Source organism: Osmia lignaria, chromosome 4 (assembly GCF_051020975.1).
Source record: "Osmia lignaria lignaria isolate PbOS001 chromosome 4, iyOsmLign1, whole genome shotgun sequence".
Taxonomy (NCBI): Eukaryota; Metazoa; Arthropoda; class Insecta; order Hymenoptera; family Megachilidae; genus Osmia; species Osmia lignaria.
The window spans coordinates 7743265-7762802 of record NC_135035.1 but is presented as its reverse complement, the minus strand read 5'-3'; the positions used below and the strand labels follow the sequence as shown (position 1 = coordinate 7762802).

Genomic DNA, 19538 nt, shown 5'->3' with positions numbered 1-19538 from the left:
TATGTTATAAGAATATGCAACAAGGTGACAATAATTAAATTTTGTAAGCACCTATAATGATTTGCTGTTATTTAACTGGAAGGTGATGGATTCTATAGTGACAGAAGGTGAAATCATCTTGATCTTTTTCTCAACGAACGAAACCGGTTTTACCTAGTTTCATGGCGCAATTTACCTGTATGATTTGAAACGAATGCTAATTATTTCCTGGAAATGAAATTTCTTGTTAAATTGAAAAAATTCCTGATGAAATCTTCGCATACGTTACTGTTGAGAGGAAATTGAAAATTATGAATACCAGTCTGTCTGTTCTGTAAATTTGACTGAAGTGGACATTATTAACATCAGCAAATTATTATTTTGCTCAGAAATCCCAAAATAGACAGAGCTCATATGAAAATGCTTCGTCATGGGTATTTGATCGTTCCTCGCGATTTCGCGTATTCCAAGACCCAAGGCAGTGAGATTATGATCGGCAAAGTGGACTTGGCTTGACGACCACTCGACGCCGTTAAGAAGTTCGCGAAATCATGTTCGCGACGAGTCCTCGAACCGAGTAGGTGACTTTTGGCGTGAGTGTTTCCCATCTTGGTTATTGGAAGACGATAACGTTGCGATGCTCGAGCAATTATTATCACTGATCGTCGACCATGAACAGGGACGTTGAATCGTTCCGAAAGAATTTTACGGTTTCCAGGAAACGATCATCATAATCGCGACTTAAAATGGTCATTCTCTATTTCATCCTCAACGCCCGGGAAACCCGCGTTCCGTTTATTCGACGGATGCAATTGCTGAAAAGCAATGGTACCGATAACAATAATTAATTATCGGGTTTGAATTTACCCAGGTGCGCTCGTTTCTGATATACTAATGAAATTAATATGGTTTCCAGCGATCGTGAAAACAAAGTAATTACTTCTTATCGCTTGGTATGCTTTATATCCTTGAAACTGCGTTTCTCTTTGACGTTGATAAGCTACCGGGTTTTCCATGAAGTCGTTTACGTTCGGTTTTGTAATTTATGGCAAAACAAAAAGTTGATGGAAATATGATCGGTTAATAATGTAGAATAATTACAACACTTTGGTCGTTAGTGAGGAAACTTGTTGATTTAATTAACGGTGGAGATTTTGTTTGATTGTTTTATTTTAGAGGAAATACCAGAGACGCGTGTCGACGAGATCACTTTATACACAATCGAATTTATTAGGGGAGAGCTAAATAAATGGCCGATAGCTATCGAATTGGGAAGTCGAATCACGCTTCGAAACCCCAGCAACGAAATCTCTATTCCCGATCCCGGAAATGGTGTCGCCTCTGAATGAAATCGGAACTCTTGATAATGAAAAGGATGAAGCTTCGAACGTTACGGCATATTTTTGCAAATTGTTTGTCGGGAAATTATACATCATTCGTTGTACGGCAAAAATATGGCTACTCACGGTTCGCGAACTTAATTCCTAGTCATTGATTGCTCGTTGCCGGAAATAATGGGATTGGCGTGTCGGGAACGTTTACGTAATCCCGTGGAAAATAATCAGCGCCGTGATACGACAGGTTCGAATTGTAAATTTTTATGATTTATAGTTAAACAGCGTTATTGTGATCGATGCAGAAATTATCGCTCTTCTTTTGTTAACAACGCGGCTGCTTACTCATCGTTCGTTCGAATGATTTTTGAACATCTGTTTATTTTCGCTCGCGCAATTAAACCGTATACGAGAGGAATTTACATGGTAATGAGTTTCCGCTTGTGTGCCACGTACTGTCGTGTATTGTTTCGTGACAGATAGACAACGAAATTAATGAAGAACCTAATAATCGTCAAGGGACTATTCGATACGAACCGCGCCGCATCTGGCAATATGTTTTACTACAATTATCATAATTAAACCGTAATGACTGTAGTGCGTTCCCTGGTAAAACACGATCGCTCTAGAATAATTGCAGATATAAATTGGAAACATCGTTGTTCTCTATTGCATTCGAAATTATAGAAATAAATTTCATTTCACCGTTGTTATTCTTCGAAACTATTCTGGGAAATTATCCGTGCTAATGCGGTAGATTTAAAAAAATTAATCGTGTCTGTGATATATAGAAGCTTTTTCGAGGGGGATGATGTTGAAAGGCTCTTCTATATCTACGAGTCTTGACATCTAAATATTAATGGAAGGTTTCAAGTATAAGGATGAAAAGTGCGGTCGGGATCGCCTGTGAACGTGTTTCGGTACGTTGATCTTACCACCTGGAAGAAGCTTAAACGCTTACGTCCTGATTCCAGGAATCCTATCTGAATCCTCTTCGATCCGTTGCTTTCTACTTTCGACTCATCTTTGAAGTCGAGTGATTCCTTTCTATCGGGAAAAAAGAAAATCAAACTAGAATCTCTATCTCGATCCGAATGGAAAGGGAAATAGGACGCGATCTAGTTTTTCCGGAAAGTTTAATTTATTCGAAACATGATGAAGCGTTTCTGTCTTGAACGCGCCAAAAACTACATCCCCGAGGGACGTAGTTGGTTTTGCTCGCTGTTCCTCTTGCTCGGTACCGCGTTAAATGAGTTCTGCAGTTAACAGGGAATATCATAAATCGCTGCCGGTGCATTAGCTCATGGTCCACCACGGTGGGATAGGATATAATCAGGCCAAGTCTAGCTGAAGATGACGCCAGGAATATTCCTCTTACCCTACCTACGCTGTTCCAATGCAACGCCGAAATTCGTGAGATTACACAAGATACCTATGATTAATACCCGGCTCGAGGCTGGCATCCGGTTTCGTTTGGCCTCGTTATCGATTCCGGTCCCGTGGAAAACCGGACGTCTCCCCTGATCCTGGACATTAATTCCTGCCGAGCTTTTACCGCCCCCGTTATGATTAATCCGGCCAACGTGGAACAATGCAACGCCCGTCTGTCGTTACCTGGCAAATACCGAAGATCAAACACAATACTGAGTCTGTCCGGTCGCTTTTGATGACGCTGGGCAATTATTTAGATAGTTGGAATTGCGATAAGTACACACAAGTCATCGTTGCGCTGACTTTACCGAAGCTTAATGGGCTCGATAATGATTCAAGCGAGAATCTTTAGTCCCCCGAGGACGATACCGTTATCTTTTCAGTTTATCCGGTGTATTTTCTATCGAAACGGAAAAGGATCCTTCTAAACGTGTAACGCGCTAAACAAAACGAGCTGGAAATTTCCCAGTTTGCTCGGTCTTTGTATCCGGAGTTAGCTGCATCGTGGCCGGGCATTTGCATAGTTCCCTCGAACGATGAACGGTTGATCGTACGGGGAAAGCTAGCAAAGGAGTATCGTTAAACCGTAGCCGAGCGAACGCTTTTGTAGATGTTAAAGCAACCAGGGTGAAATCGCCGAGCGTTGTTACGGGAACGAAGCTTTATTGGCGCCCGTGGCTCTTTCCGAAACCGGGATAAATATCGTTTACGTTCAGCGAGAACTTTTCGATCATCCAAGTTAGCCGGTCGAAATTATAGCCGGCGCGAAATTTTCTACTGTAATTAAGAAGCAGCGACACGAGCCAAGGGATTAAAGCTCCGTGCTTTCGTCGCTGGGAGATTTTCCAACGGTCCCCTGATCTTCTGATATCCTCGCGCAGCTTAAACGGCTTTAATCTGTTCCTTGTCTCGCAACTTCCGGCGCCGAGGATTTTCGCGACTCGAACGATTACGGAAGGGCCCGTAGCGAGCGCGCGATTAGAATATTAATTGCTACCGTTCAGAGAAATCGGAGCTACGTGGCGCGAAACGGGAGGATCCGCCGTAATAACCGTGTTCGAGCAGCAATTTAATGACACTTTGTTCCACCCTTCCGAGCTGTTTCTTTGTGTCACGTAATATCTGCTGGAATTTAGGCGCGGTCTGCTTTTGAGCAGCATCGTCTCATATATCTAAATATAATTTCATCTCGTCGTTAACGCCTATTAGCAATTGCGGTTTTCCTCCTTCGAGTTTCCTTCGGAGAACGCAACACGTGATTCAATAATTCAATGATTAGTATTCCAGGAAACGCGACGAGGAAAGAGCCGGTGGATTTTCAATAAAATCGTCGGTAAGTCGAAATCCACCGTGGAAACGCAATTCCCTGGTTTTCTCTGGGATCAAAAGTCAAAGCGTGTCCGTATCTTGCGTGCACGGATTACGTAAAAATACCAAGGATCCGAACGAAATTGAAACTCGAGCAATTCGCAGTCGGTGCTGTGTCTAGTTTAATTTGTCTCGGCTCGTGTGCAAGATGGCTGCTAACAATGTAAGCCCGTCAATCCGAAAGGGTTACAACGTAAAGCGGGGAATTGCCTTGAACCGACGATCACCGATAGCAAATGTCGCGGTGACACGCATCTCGTTGCGACGACCTGCCATTTAACCGAGTTATTTCAATAACTTTTACTATGAATCTTTTGATTGTTGACTGAAGAAAGATTGAAGGTACGTTTAGATGCACGCGATCGTCGAGGAACCCTTCTAACGTTTAAATTATAAACACGAGATGTTATTATCAATTATTCAATATTTGATATAGTTTTATTTTAGTAAAAGATTTCTACAGAAAATAAATTCAGAATTTCTCGCGTATTTTCTTAAATACTTTTAATAGGTTAAATATTAATTATGCTTGTTTAATCGATTCGTTCTTCGAAGAGCCGTTCAAACATTTTCACCTTCGTCCTTTCGTGAGAAAAGTTTGCCTTGGATTTACAGCATACGTTGGACCGTCTAGTGTCGGTTGTTTAGGGATTTTAAAGTTTGCACACAAACAGCCGGTTGTGTACTGAAAACCGACGATTAGTTCTTTAAATCTTCGAGGCAGACGCTGAATCCGCTACGAATCTGGACGGGAATCCAATGTTCGCATAATTAGGCTGATTAATTCAAATCCAAAGAGGAGGCAAAGAGACGTGAAAACCCTTTCAGTCCGACCGTCTCGATCCTCATAGGCTGCGGTTTTATGTAAATTGACGCGTATAAAGGGTAATGGCTCTTCCAAGTGTTCCATTCCCTCGTATTCACTGGCTTGAATACATTTACTCTCTAAACAATTAACCTTGTTAATATTTATGACTATTAAACAGCTGTTACACTCCCGCGGCGTTGTCTTCTTATCCTTAAACGTTTTTAACAATTGTACGTGCCATTTGAAACACTTAGTTCTTCATAATACAGTTGGGAATTCTTTTTTTAAATAATTAAGGTTCTAACGATAAAAGGTCTTGAAACAAGAAGGATCTGGTAACGAAAGGTTGTTACGAGAAAACAAGAAGACCGTCGGAAAACATACCCGGGGGCTGGTTTCATTACACGCGTACATACACATGCTAATCGCAGTTGTAACGAAGTAACTTTCTTGCGGAAAGTAAACCAACAACCGACGAGAAAATGAAGCGATCTCGTGTAATCTTAATCACAAGGAACCGGGGAAAATTATCTCGAAAAAGCGCGAGCACTGGTACACGGATTCCAGTACCAACACACAACTTCTAATTCCCGCAGAACACGCACGGTAAACACGAGACGGTAAAACAAACTTCTAACGGTTAATACTTCTTCGTCTAACTCTGCTGTAATTTGAAATTATCATCCAACGTTTGCCAAATTTCCTTCCATACTTTACTTAAACTTTGTTATTAAACCAGCCCTCTTATTCTCGAATAATAATTCTATTTTCCAAAATTTCCAGTCGTAATATCGTAGGAAACGTAAAGAATTTTACGGTGCATTCCGCGAGCATCCAGTCGACGACAAGCGAAACGTGATTTACAACCGTTCGATTGCCTGATCTGAAAGGTACACCGCGTTTATTTACGATCGGAAAAAAGTACCTCCCCGCGCATTCGGTAATTCCTTATTTATCTACGTATGTACATACATCCATTCCTTCTTTTCATCGAGTGACCACGATGCCGAGCGTGGATCGCGTTCCGGTCTTTAAAGGACGGGCTATTTATCTTCGGCATCGAACGACCCGGTCGCCTCGCTTCCGTTTCTCGTGCCAACGAGATTTTCCAGCCAGAAAAGTGAACGACGCGCTCTTTTTTAACGGTCGGACCGTGGAAGAAGCGGACGAAAATAGAGGGTTGAAAGGAGATGCGGGGAGAGGCAGGGTTTCGGTTGAAGAAGGAATCGTCGTAGTCGCGGTTAGAAACGTTTGAAAGGGATGAAAGGGTGGCGCGAGGAGGGTTGTGTATACGTATAGGGTTGGGGCTCGGGTTGTTATTTTCTAAAGACGCTTACGCTTCAGCCAGCCGCGAAACCGCGGCGAGGCTGCCGCCTATATTTACTCATTTTCTTTTGGGCGTATCTCAAAGAGAGCGACGCCTTGGTCGTCGCTCGGCGTAAAAATGCGCAGCTATTCCGTCTTGCCTGGAGGCTTAACCTCGCATGCGGTAATTCACGGCCCGCCTAGCCTGGCATCTCGTTTGCCAGCAACCCACCTACGTCTTCGTCGACCAGGCTTAGGAAATTTCCTTCAAACCCTTCGACCTACGGCCTGCCGTCCGCGTATTCTTCTCCTCCTGGCCCATTTCAGAGTACCAACAGACACTTTGTTGTTCCCCAAGATCGTTCTGATTCTTCGTATCGTCCGATCCAATCGTAATTCTACGTATTTCGTGGTAGAAGTTGGATCACCCCGAAGACGAACGTTCCGTTTTTTTCTTGCGCGTTCGTTTGTAATGTAGACCGAAACGAGCGATAAGAAAAGTTGTTTCGTTTTTGGAGCCTCTTCGGTGACGTTAGACGGGGACGAACTAAGTGGCTTTCCTAAGGGGAAAGTTTTTTTCCATTCAGACGATTCGTCGTCGACGATGAAAAGAAAAGAGATCGTACATCCGATGAGGATTGATTCTCTTCTTTAGCCGGGCGAAAGTAATCACGATTTTGTTTGAATTGAACGAAAATTGTATAATCCTAGTTCGAGGAAGAAACGAGGAGAAATAGTAGGAAGTGAAATTGTAAGGGAACGAAGGTAGAAGAAAAGTAAAGAGGCAAGGAGACACGTCTTGGACTTATACTCGCGCAAAAATGGCCAAACTTAGAGGTTTCTTCATGGTCTGCTGCCTTCCTTGGCACATTCAGCACGTCTGCGCCTTTAACTATTCCAAAGTCTTGCTTCTGCCCGTAAAAATCTTTCCTATTGATTCTCAGAGAGCGGTCGGGCTGATTTAAAATTTGGCACACTCTCTGGGTAGCTCTTCTCTTAACGAACGATATCTGTTTCTCTTTTTCTTATTTAGAGACTCAATTTTTCAATGAAAAGCGATAAAATACGGAGCTGTATTTCGACTTTGCCTCTTATTATTATAAAATTTTAAACAGCCAACAGGGACCGTGAATCCCAGTGCGGTAATACGATTCATAAATCAAAAGTAGAAAAATTAAAATGGAAGGAGAGATTTCGAGCCAACGGAAGAAGCTGAAGAAGCGACGATGCACTCGAAACGCGAAGGAATCTTTTTCCCCGGGTTTCGTACAATGTCTGTTTCTCGCGAGTGATCTCGAAACTCCGAAATGTTTCTCGCCAAGATAGATCCGTCGGTGTTCTCGCGCTCTGCCAGCCACGGAAGCTTTTCGTTTACGACGCGAATCCGTTCACCATCGATTCTCGTTTCGCGAAACGACAACGAATATCCGTGTTGGAATAGCGGTAAACGCGGTCGGGTCGTATCTCGAATTCACCGCGAAGTTGGTCGGCCGTCGTCTGGATATATATTTCGATCACGCGCGTTTTATGTGCTCGACCGGCGATAAAGAAAGTATCCTACGGTATTCCTTGTAAATATTTTCCTGCTCGATCCACGAGATTGCTTGCGACCAGGAGAAACGAGTTGCACACCGTCGGCCATCCCTGTGATACACGAATAGATTTTCGCGCCCGTGTACGTAAGCACGTGCCAAGAGAGCTGGCTGCATTGTAAAGTTGATGCTCGAGAAGATCGTTCGTTCTGTCGTGTGTTTTGCGCCGAGACCGGAAGCCCTATAGTTCGCGAGCATTGCTTTCTGGCTTCTCGAGATTGAAGCGACGAACCGTCGAAGAAATCCGGAAGATTGCCTTGGAAATGCAATCGCGACCGAGACATCGAAGTTCCGCTAGGAAGAATGATTCAAAATTGGATCGACACTTTCGCGGAGAAGTATCTTTTATGCCGAATGAAAATTTGTTGAGGACAAGTGTTATAAATTCTCGTTCGTTTCTCTTCTTAAACGAGGGTGACATTTTGTCGGGGATAGGAAAAAATGATACGACTAATCAGGAATCGTGAGTGTCGCTCTTGGGTCGATGTATCACCGAGGATTCGCCGCAAGAAATGGCCGGGTCGTTCGACTGTCGGGTCAAGGGGTGGTTTTAGAAGGCAAAAGAGGGTAGCTGGTAGACGGCCGCAGCACACATCCGACTTTATGAGCCGCCATCGCTCATAGAATCTTCGCCGCAATCTTTCGTGAGAAGCCCTTAGAGAGGCTTGCACAGGGGAGAAAAATGTCCGAGGGGTTTGAGAATCGATGAGTTTGCATTAAACATCTCCAACCTGACCTCCTATCCGAGGTTACTCTTCGGGATGGCGAGCTTTCTTGATGCCCCGGCGTGCCTCGGGAATCACGAATCCATGCTCCGGATCCCGAAGGTATAAGGTATGAACGTTCGAACGAGTTTCGAATCAGAAGGAGCGAGCTTCCGAACGATTCTTCGATTACGCAGCCAAGGCACGTGCGATTCGCATTGTTAGGAAAATGTTTCGCTACTGCTGAAAGGTGCAGACTTTAGAGAATAGAAACCTGTTCGAATGGATTCGACTGTCTATATCACGGATCAGTTGCGTTATCGATGCAACCTAGAAGCTTGCTTGTTTCCTGATCGAACACCTTCCACCCTCGGATGTTTTGAAGGGAAAGGATGAAACTGCACGTCATACATTTTGCAACAAATTGCTTGAAGCAATTCTTCTTCAGCTGACTTGGAATCATTTTGAAATTGCCACATTGCGAGATAATTACTTTTATCAAGATTTTTAGAAACTTCAAATTGTTGAATATTGAATCATTAAAATTTTCCAGCTTTTGAGTTTCACACTTTTGTTCGCGAATTGTAAACACCTGTTACAATGATAAAAGAATAATATCTTTTAAATTTATTAAAGCAATTACTGCAACATCAAACAATTCATCGTGTAATAGATTACATCGATGCAATATCAATAGGGAAGCACGTGCCACTCGTTTCCGATCAATATGTTTCATTAAAAATCTACCAAACGGGAAGGTATTAACCGGAGAATATTTGAAAAGAGAGCAGAAAAATGTAACACGTTTCGGAAAATCAACTAATAAATTTTTTCTCTGCAACCCCCAACCGGAGTATGCAATTTCCATGCTTCACACGGTTGAAAAATTGATTTTCGAAAAGGGAAGAACGATATTCGCATGATCTGCAGCTTTCATTTTTCATTTATTTTCTTTTATAAAAACAACCAAACAATCCTGTATATTTTTCGATCCGTTTGAACGCATTCTGTTTTACGAGCAGAAAAGTAAACGAATAGCTCCGGAGTAGGTAGTCGAAGTATCGTGCACATATTTTTCCATGAGCTCGCACAAATTGTCAGCATTCGTAGTCGTCATAAAATTGAAATAAATACCGGTTGTTCGTGTTTTTTCAACCATTTCGTACGACACGATGACCACTGGCTGATCCTAGAGACACCTGTGTGTTTCCTACGATGTTCACCCACGAGTCGTAGCTCAGTCACGTAGAAACGTAATGTGTATCGTTTACGTGTCCCGCGGTATTTGTTCTCCTATTTCTCCAACTGCTCGTGCTGTGTACCCTTTGCGGTATTATACGCGGGACCGGATGTACTCGTGTGAACCGTGCATAGCGTACGACACCCGTGAGGATACCTTCATTTTCAACGATTCTCCCCCGCGTTCGAAACACTGCTTTTTAATAGCTTGATCCGTTTAAACGAAACATCGATTCGTTTTATTTATCATTCTTTTATATTTGATCAGGTTCGATGGAATGTATTAAATTGGGTGATAATTTAATGGAGGTTAAATTAAATAAATTAACAACCGAGACAGATTTATTTGATAGCCAAAAGGAAGAAAAAAGCATCGTTGACACAGCTATTACCATAAATCGCGGATTAATTCAGGAATCGTCTGGGAAACTTCGTTCCGGAACAGAATAAACCAGGGAATTTCTCCGGCCTGGTGTAGCGGGCCGGGGGCGATACGTGTCCTGCGGGTCGAAAGTAAGTGAAAAGTAAAACGAGAAAGGCAAAGAAGAAAAACGAGGACGCGGAAAAGTACAAGGCTCGCCTAGAGCAATAATAATATCGGAAAGGTCGAGCTTATACTGCGGCCAGCCTTTTCCCGATAGTTCGAACCGGCCGAACGAACTTTCGGTCAAAGTTGCGAAGCTTTAAAGCGAAGGCTTTAACGGGACTTCGCGCCTCGTGCAACTCTTCTACGTTCGTGAAAGTCGTGTGGAGAAAAAAGAAGCTGGATAGGAGAAAAGGGAAGAGGACAATGATGGGTAGAGAGAAGAATGCCCTGGCAAGTATATAACTTTGCCTCCGAAATATACTGACCTCCGCGTTAAGGGTTCATTTTCAACGCTCCCGAGCTTCTGAATTCTCGTGGAAGTTTTTATTATCCGCGTATTTAACTTCTCGATCGAGAAAGTTTCGTTTAAAGAATTATTCGAAACTCTAAATTGTCTTTGGTTTGAACTGCTGTTTAATCCTCCAAACTTGGTGTCTGTCGTATAAGATTTCGAAATTATTATTTTAGATAATTTTATTAGCTGCAGGAATTATTTTTAATTGATTCTGTTTAGCGAGACGAAGTTTAGTAGCGTGATAGTTTTGGATATTCATGCGTGATTATTCGTGCCACGAAGAGAGGCAACGCAACATGAGCCGAGTTAATCATTCATTCGAATTAATGCGAATTGCGCATGAATACGTAAAGATCTAGCAACGATGTGTTCATAGTTGATCAACATTTTAATTGGGTAAATTTGCAGCATGCAAACAGCCATGCACGTTGATATCTACGACCCATGTCCATTAGAGAAAATTCTCTAATAATAAACTTTCATAGAAAAATATTAGATACTTGTTCGACTAGAAAGTTTCCATGGTGTTACAAAAAGGCTTTGGAGCGCATGATACATATAAAAATATAATGCTCTATAAAAATTGACGAGCCAGGAATTTTTATGGAGATAGTTTTTATAGATGCGTTATCTGCATTAAACTATAAAATGTTGAACACGATAGGATCTGAGAAAGATAGGTCACTGATGCTTTAATAAGTAAGAAAAAATCTTCTGGGTACGGATTTCGCTCTCTGAATGGAAGTAAGTGAAGATTTTGATCACGTCGGTGCGTAATGGTCGGTAAATAACGAATGACCGTGTCCGGCTCGGATAGCAGTCATCATCTTTCATCGAAGTAACGGTTAGAGATGCTGAAACTTTTCCAAACACTCCAAATAGACGTTTCCTTATTCTGGTTCGAGCAGCAGGAAGGAAAACTTTGTTCACTTTAACCGAAACTTCTGCTGTAATTTCAGTGATGATAAATCGACGATAAACGCGTTAGATGGCTGCTACCCCCTTTCCTACCGTTAGAAATATAGTTTAAAATGTATAATCCTTGAAAAAGCGTATCGAAGCTCTAATTATTAAAGAATAAAAATAGTTAATTTTCAAATTTCAAGATTTCTATTTTACGTTACTTGTACAATAGTAATATTATTTAAAATAATATTTTTCTATTCTTTTAATTACTTAGGCATGTGTAATTTGGCTCTCTCCATGGTCCGCGCTCCGAGGGTTAAAACTTCTGTATCCGATACCTGACTATCAAAGAAACATTTCATTATTCTTTTTTCAATTTCCATGAACACATTCAGGCTGTACCTATATTCGAACCCTTTAGGACGCACTTACGCCATCGTTTTGAACATCCTCACGAGACCCGGACGTCCGTGAATTTAACCGCTGACTTCGCCGAGATACGACGTTCACTTTGCGCACGCTAATGGGCTTCGAAAAGTTTAATCTGTACTTGGGATATCGTATGCATTAGCGACGTGCTTGTATCGTAAACTTGGTTACTCTTACGCGGCAACTTTGATCACCGATACAAGTTGAACGCGTCTGGAATATCGTTACCAGCACGATAATCGCTTCTCAGCTGGTTCCATCGGAACGTTTCCCATCGGCATACGCCAGCTAGAATCTCCGATTTTCATCCGAATAATTCGAGCACCCCCGGTTTCGTTAGACTAATACAACGAAATTGAGAAGTTTACGAGGAATCCGAAAGGTATTCCAACGAAAAATACTCGGCTTTAGATCGAATAATCAGTGCAAACAGCGGCCACGTTAATTTACTCGAGTAAAGACAATCAAGGTGATTAATTTACTTTGCAACTTTCTCTTTTACTGTAATTTTGAACGGAATTCTATAGGCAATGGCATTTTGAAGCAAAGCAAAAGTCGAGGAAATTGTATAAACATTTCGTGGTGGAAAATTTCTTGATCCCAGATATAATAAACTCGCAATCTATCCATGGTGGTATAAGCTCGTAAGTATAAATATAAAATCTAAAAAAATCTTGCTTATAAGCCGTTATAGCGAGAAGATTACGCGTTGTATCAAAATTTTTTTCTAGACGAACGATTCTCGAGTGACTTTCTCAAGAAAGCACACTTTTCCAGTAATCGGTTTCTTGTTTTACATGCTTGCATCGTTAAACGTTGATGAAATTCGCGAACGTTACGATCGCAAGATTCGATGGTCTCTGGTGGTGTGTTTGGCGAAGCGAACACACTAGTGTTTGCAAGACAGTATTTACGAGCTCAGGTAACCGTGTAAACCATCCGGCTAATAGAATATGCCCATTTTCTGGCCCCGTAGGAAACATAAGGGCGCGGAACCGTAACGAGGAAACCTCGGCTTCAACGTTATCGCGATTTTCCCCTCTTGCATAGGGACGAGTATAACTTTGCACAACGTAGCTTCGCGTAACCTGTGTGCAAATTGTCGACATACCTCGTCTTGTTGATTTTTCTTTCCATTAATCCCGAGACAGTGACGGTTTACATTTCATTTTTATTTTCTAAATTGTTAGACTTAGCGTAGATTAAGAAAAAGGAGGAATGAAATAAGGAACAGTGGAAGGAGGGTCTGAAGGAAAAGACAGAAAGTTGGAGATTCGAAGAGCAGTGAGTTATTAAAAGTTTATTAATTGCGAGAGAACAGTGAGAGTCATTAAGGGTCCATTGTAAACTTTCCTGTATAATTAAGCAAAGTTTCGTTCCTATTAATGTTTTATAATAATCCAGCAGGTGAGATTTACTTTGAAATAATTCTTCGATTAAGTATATTTCTAAAATCAAAAGTTTCAGTCGAACAAAAGGTACGAAAGAAAGAGACGGTAGAAATGTTGGGATAGTTTTAATTAGGTTCACATCTGATAATAAAATACAGGCGGAACAATAGAGTTGCGAGCGACACGATGCTATTGAATATTTTAATTGAGTAATTAGACTCCCCTGTTCTCGTTTTCCCTTCGTTTCGCCGCTATAGGATGCCCTGCGAAGGGCGAAGTGAACTTTCCACCCTTAATGCCACGGTTTACGGTGACAATGAACGGTGGTGATTAGAAAAAGGGAAAGCAAACCCGTTACGGGATATTTTCGCTAACAGACACCAGGGAATTACCAAACTTCGTTATTTAATTATCACCGGTCCATTCGCACGAATGTTGATATTAACTTAATCAATTTCAATGTAAAGGGTTAATATCAGATCGTACTGTAGGAGAGTAAAATCCATTCGAAGGGCTGTTAGTAAAAATAGAATGGAGGATAGTGTTACCGATGGTATAAATAGCCAGTTTCGAACGTAGAACGGGGTGAATCGTGTTGGTCGAACGCCATGAAACGAAATGGTTGAAAGGAGCAGACCCTTCGGCGGTGTTCGAAGTGAATTCAACGCCGAAATCGACGATACGATCCACTAGGAAAGAATCGACGTCGTAGTTTCGAGCCAACTACGAGCGCGAATGGAAACTACAGCAGCCGTTGGGAAAAGTCTGTCGTGAAACAAGAAGTGGGTAACAATGGGGTATTCTGTGTAGGCGTGTCCGTTCGATCGTGCTCGCAGGCATTCCCTGTGAAACGAGACGTTAAAACGAGAAAGGAAGCGTGTGAGTCAAGCAAAGGACAATGGCAGAGAATGGCCAATTTTAGAATTGAACGTGAAAGAAAAATTCCTTTATAACATTAGTCGCAACGATCTAAAGAATCAGAAACTCGTTAGTTGCTGTTCCCTTTCTCTATTCCTTTCCATTTTTTTTTAACTGAATTATTGTGTATGGATATTGGCTGCATGGAAATTTCATTAATATAATTTATATAAGATGGTTCATTACCTGAGGCAATAAATAAGAGTACATACAGAAATTCCTGCAATGTTCTGTTACGAATTTCAATATGAATTTCACAGCTATGCAATGCTCAGAGAATGTACAACTAATGGATGTAAAATATGGTATTAATTTAACAAATTTCAATTAGTATATACAGACCTCCAAAATGAATAACAATATAGAGCAATAAACACATTGACTGCCGCAGTGAAAATACCTGTGCATGGTCAGAAATTATAACTACAAATTATAATAAAAGTTCATGAACAAACTTGAATATCTCCAGCATTCTTGAAGCTTAAAAGTACGAGAACAGATATGTATTAGGATGAAATGTTGAACACAGAATAGTTTGAGAGATATCTCAAATCAAGTGTTGCAATGCACTTACTCGATACACATGCATTTTTTTGAAAACGAATTTTTTCACTTTTCTTTACGTAGATCGATTCTTTTAGACATTCTGTACAAGAAAGTATTAGGGTAAAATGTTGAAAACAGAATAGTTTGAGAGATATTTCAAATGAAGTGTAGCGATGCACTTACCCGATGCACATGCACTTTTTTTATAAATCGATTTTTGAATTTTTTTTTACGTAGATCGATTCTTTTATATATTCTGTACAAGAAAGTATTAGGGTAAAATGTTGAAAACAGAATAGTTTGAGAGATATCTGAAATCAAATGTAGCGATGCACCTACCCGATGCACATGCATTTTTTTGAAAACGAATTTTTTCATTTTTCTTTACGTAGATCGATTCTTTTAGACATTCTGTACAAGAAAGTATTAGGGTAAAATGTTGAAAACGGAATAGTTTGAGAGATATCTGAAATCAAATGTAGCGATGCACCTACCCGATGCACATGCATTTTTTTGAAAACGAATTTTTTCATTTTTCTTTACGTAGATCGATTCTTTTGGACATTCTGTACAAGAAAGTATTAGGGTAAAATGTTGAAAACAGAATAGTTTGAGAGATATTTCAAATGAAGTGTAGCGATGCACTTGCCCGATGCACATGCACTTTTTTTATAAATCGATTTTTGAATTTTTTTTACGTAGATCGATTCTTTTGGGCATTCTATATGAGAAACTATGTGCATATGTCTTATCCCAGGTAAAATCAGAGCATTTTTTCTAAGATTTTGGCGAACTTTCGTGGCTCGATATTCTTCCCGCGGATAAACAGGAACCGTTTGAAACAAACGTTTCATGGACGTGGCCAACACCACCGCAATCTCTGCCGCTTGGTGATTCTCCAAATTTCGTGCCTTCCAGTCGCGGCACGTACGTTCAGTTATTTGATCTGCCCCTTAGATTCGAAGTTGGCCGAAAGCACGACCAGCGATACCTTTCGACCAGTTCCTATCCAATTTGCCTTGTCCGTGAATTTAGAGTCTCTCCAGAAACGAACAGAGAGAAGGGCAGGAAAAAAGGGGTAGAAAGACTGGAGTAATCAAAGGAGGGAAACGTGGCGTAGATGAAACAGGAGGAAGAAAAAAAGCGCAGTTAAATTACAGTGTAACGTAGGTCAGCTTTACGTATTCCGCTTGGACACGCGAGGCGGACCCTTAAATTCATCGCTGACCTGATTTACACATGGCGTGTAATTTGAACGGAATGCATCGTGGAGATAAGAAATCGTAATTGAACCTTTGAACCGTGTTCCTAGATTCAAGTGGTGGAAAAGTCGTGGAAAGCTACGACATGCTAGAAACTGTTGCTATTTATTTCCGCGTGTTAAATTTTAGATTAAACCAGATATAATATTTCATACTCTTTTTTTGTTTAAATATAGGACGTAAAATAATGAAAAACTCCAATGCCATTTTGAAATACAAGCAATGAAAACTCTACTCAATATTCGTTTTAACATCTCATCTCCTACACCATGTTTTTAATACACTTTAATGGTGATTTATGTTGCATGATATTCAGCCAAAAAAGAAATATATCCGGATAAATGTCGGTCCCATTTAAATTGATACAGTGCGGGTAAGCTCGAGTTTAAATAAATTTGAATACTAAATCAGAGAGTAAAAAGGTACGCTTTGGTTTCGTATCGAGAAACTCTTCACTGGCTAATAAATGTGACTCGGTTTCAAGGAATATTTCAGCATCGTTTAAAATAGTAACGGACGGTCGTGGACATGGAGAAACTGTGCGTTAAATTTCAACTTGACGACAATCCATGGCGCCCCCTTTCGTTATCGGCTGCCAATCCTTTTGACTCGTTCCCATCGAAATGCGTATCGATATCGTCCGGTGAATTCCACAATTTCGCGTGTACCTCGTAACAATTTCAATTTCTGCCCCGCCGAAATCCCATTTTCCAGCGGAATACAATGGGAAATTTTATCGAACGGTCCTGTCTCGTCGTTCCGCGCCGATCCACCCACTTTCGACTCTCAACCGACACACTTCTCCCTCGCTTCTCCATCGTTCCCGGTCATTCTCGCGGGATTATGTTAAACAGCAGCCGCCCGCTAGCGATAAAACACGTCAATTAAACAATAATCTCTAAAGAAAATTCTCGAATATTATTCCAAATAATTTCCCATGCGAACGGGTGAAAAAACATTTCCGTTTTCCCTGTAATCCAACGATCGAATTGTTCGACCGAAAGATTCGGGAAATTGGTAGGGTAAACAACAGGGAACACGCCAGAGGCGAGCCAGACATTCTCGAAATTATTAGTTCGCAAACTATTTGCATTAACGTTAGATCAAAGAAGACGGTCTTGGCACCGAACAACCAGGCATTTCGTGTTGTACGTCAACCGTGATTGCGTGCCGCAACGGTAGAACAACGACGTTACTACACGTTACTGTTGACGGAAGTTCACTCTTAATCAGCTGCTTATTAGAATTAGCCGCGTGTCTGCGTGCACTCGTGATACGGCAACAACTGGGTCCACTCGAGAGAGGCGGAAGTTTGTTCGCAAGAGCGTGAGCAGAGTCTAACCTCGTTTGAACGTGAAGCTCGAAGAGTTTCCATATTCGAGCAACTTACTTTAACTTTAACAGAAGCTCGTTGCCTGTATTGCCTGTAACGCTTTGTTAAATAAGAATGAATTTTAACCCTTTGCCTTTCGCCAATGTTGTGCCTCAAATTTGATGCACAATTAAATGTCGTTTCTTGATTGTTTTCAGGTGGATCGAGCTTGGCAGGCGTTGTGGCCGGAAGTAAATCAACGAAACCCTTGAATAAACCAGAATTCGACGACATCGCAGCTCGAAATATCACCGCCATCGTTGGTCAAACAGCAGAATTGAACTGCTTCGTGAAGCATCCTGGAGACAGGGTGGTGAGTGATATTCCTTTTTATTTCATAAATACCATGGACACGTTTTTTTGTGTAAACGAAGCGTTATAAATTAGCTAGATTGTTATTCGCAACATTATCGCGATGCTGCATTAATCAGGTGTTAACTAATCCTGGGGAATTGCGAGCTTAACGAATGACGAGTGTCATCAGTTTCCCTGCTATTCTCGCTGTCATCGGTGTGATTAATAATATTTGAAGAAAACCGTCGGTTCGCGAGCTTATTTATTTAAATAATTATTCCGAATATAATTGGGAAGAGCGCAATCCAAGCTTGCAATTTCCTGAAAAATTTATGACCATTTATATATAACTTAATTTTTATCAGCCATTCGAGAATTGATTAGCCGCTAAAATATTTATGGTTTTAAACATCGTTTTATCGTAATAGCAAACGTACTGAAAAGCTGCATTTAATCAGAATTGAAAGCTCAGCTTCCCGTCGACGATTCTAAAACTTTCAATTGCAAAAACTTCCCTGTCGTTCTTATCGCGATTCATTCAGTTATCTCGCGCCTGTATTCGCCTGTGCAACAAACGGAGCTTGTTCTTTATTGTCCCGTTAGCTTTTCACAGTTTCGATGTTGTTTCTGCAAAAGAGCAGCGTGAAATCATTATGAGAAATATTCATTTATCTGATAATTTCACGATTAATATTTTAACAGTCGTTATTCGTACCAGCTTTCGACCCTTTTCATGATATTTGCAACAAAAACATTCACGCGTTCATTAACGCGATTACCTTCGATATTACACGGGTCAAGAAAGATCCGGCCGATATCACAATACTTTAACGAGCTCGTACAAACGATTTCTGGTACAGTATGGTTCATTAAATATTCGAGGGAACGTTAAAATCCACGTGCACAACGTCGAACAGAAATATTCGCATAATTATGAAGGTACGGGTATTAGCATAGGTATAAACCGTATCGGTATGCATAATGGCTAGTTTTCATCGAACTCGCGTGCACAGTGATCGTGTAATGATTACTTATTACCGCGTGTATGCATATTGTCGATACATTTTCCAACAAACACACCTACCCATCTATAGTTTATAAACTATCGATCGTGAACAATTGCAAATTATTTAATCGTGTCCTGAATCGGTGAGAATCGAAAGGACAAGTGTACAGATGATAACGTCGCCTTTGGTGTCTATCAAACCATTCATTTATTTCATGAATGAAACATTGATAAACGCCTGCTCCTCTATTTGCTGTACATTGTCATAATTTATCGCTGCTTCGGGTGATACTGTAAACGATGTTATTTGACAGCAGTCAGTATTACAGCCTGAAGATATTGCCAGGAAAACCGTATTTCAGATGTACATTTAGCGAGATAATTATAAATTTAATTCAAAAATATGAAATCAGTGGTATTTTCATCATTATTCTGATTGATATCAATTTATTCCGGGAATCAATAGCTGCTAACGCGAATTTGGTCAGCACCAAAATTTAATATAGCATATCGGAGGTAAACGCTTGTAAGGCAAATATTAAATTGGCAAACAATTCACTCGGTGGTTTATTGAAATTAGGATTAAATGATTTTTATGGGTCGAAAAAATATGCAAATGAATTTTTAATTAAATTTACTCTCTGTATCACAGATTGAATGAGGAAAAATTTAGTTCCGGGTGTAAAACATTGAGTGGAATATCGTTGAAAGCCCGCGTTTAAATTTTATCAAAGCGTAACAATATCATATTTTGCATTGTAGATTGAAAAAAG

General features: G+C 40.8%; 1 protein-coding gene across 5 annotated transcripts in view; it reads left to right on the top strand.

The window, feature by feature from the left end:
• The window catches only part of LOC117603569 (zwei Ig domain protein zig-8), a 119262-nt gene that overhangs the window by 35215 nt on the left and 64509 nt on the right, over positions 1–19538 (top strand). For all 5 annotated transcript variants that reach the window (XM_034322901.2, XM_034322900.2, XM_034322899.2 and 2 more), the window contains exon 3: positions 17624–17778. In XM_034322901.2, the coding sequence (XP_034178792.1) occupies positions 17624–17778 (155 nt within the window). The remainder of the gene's footprint in view (positions 1–17623; positions 17779–19538) is intronic.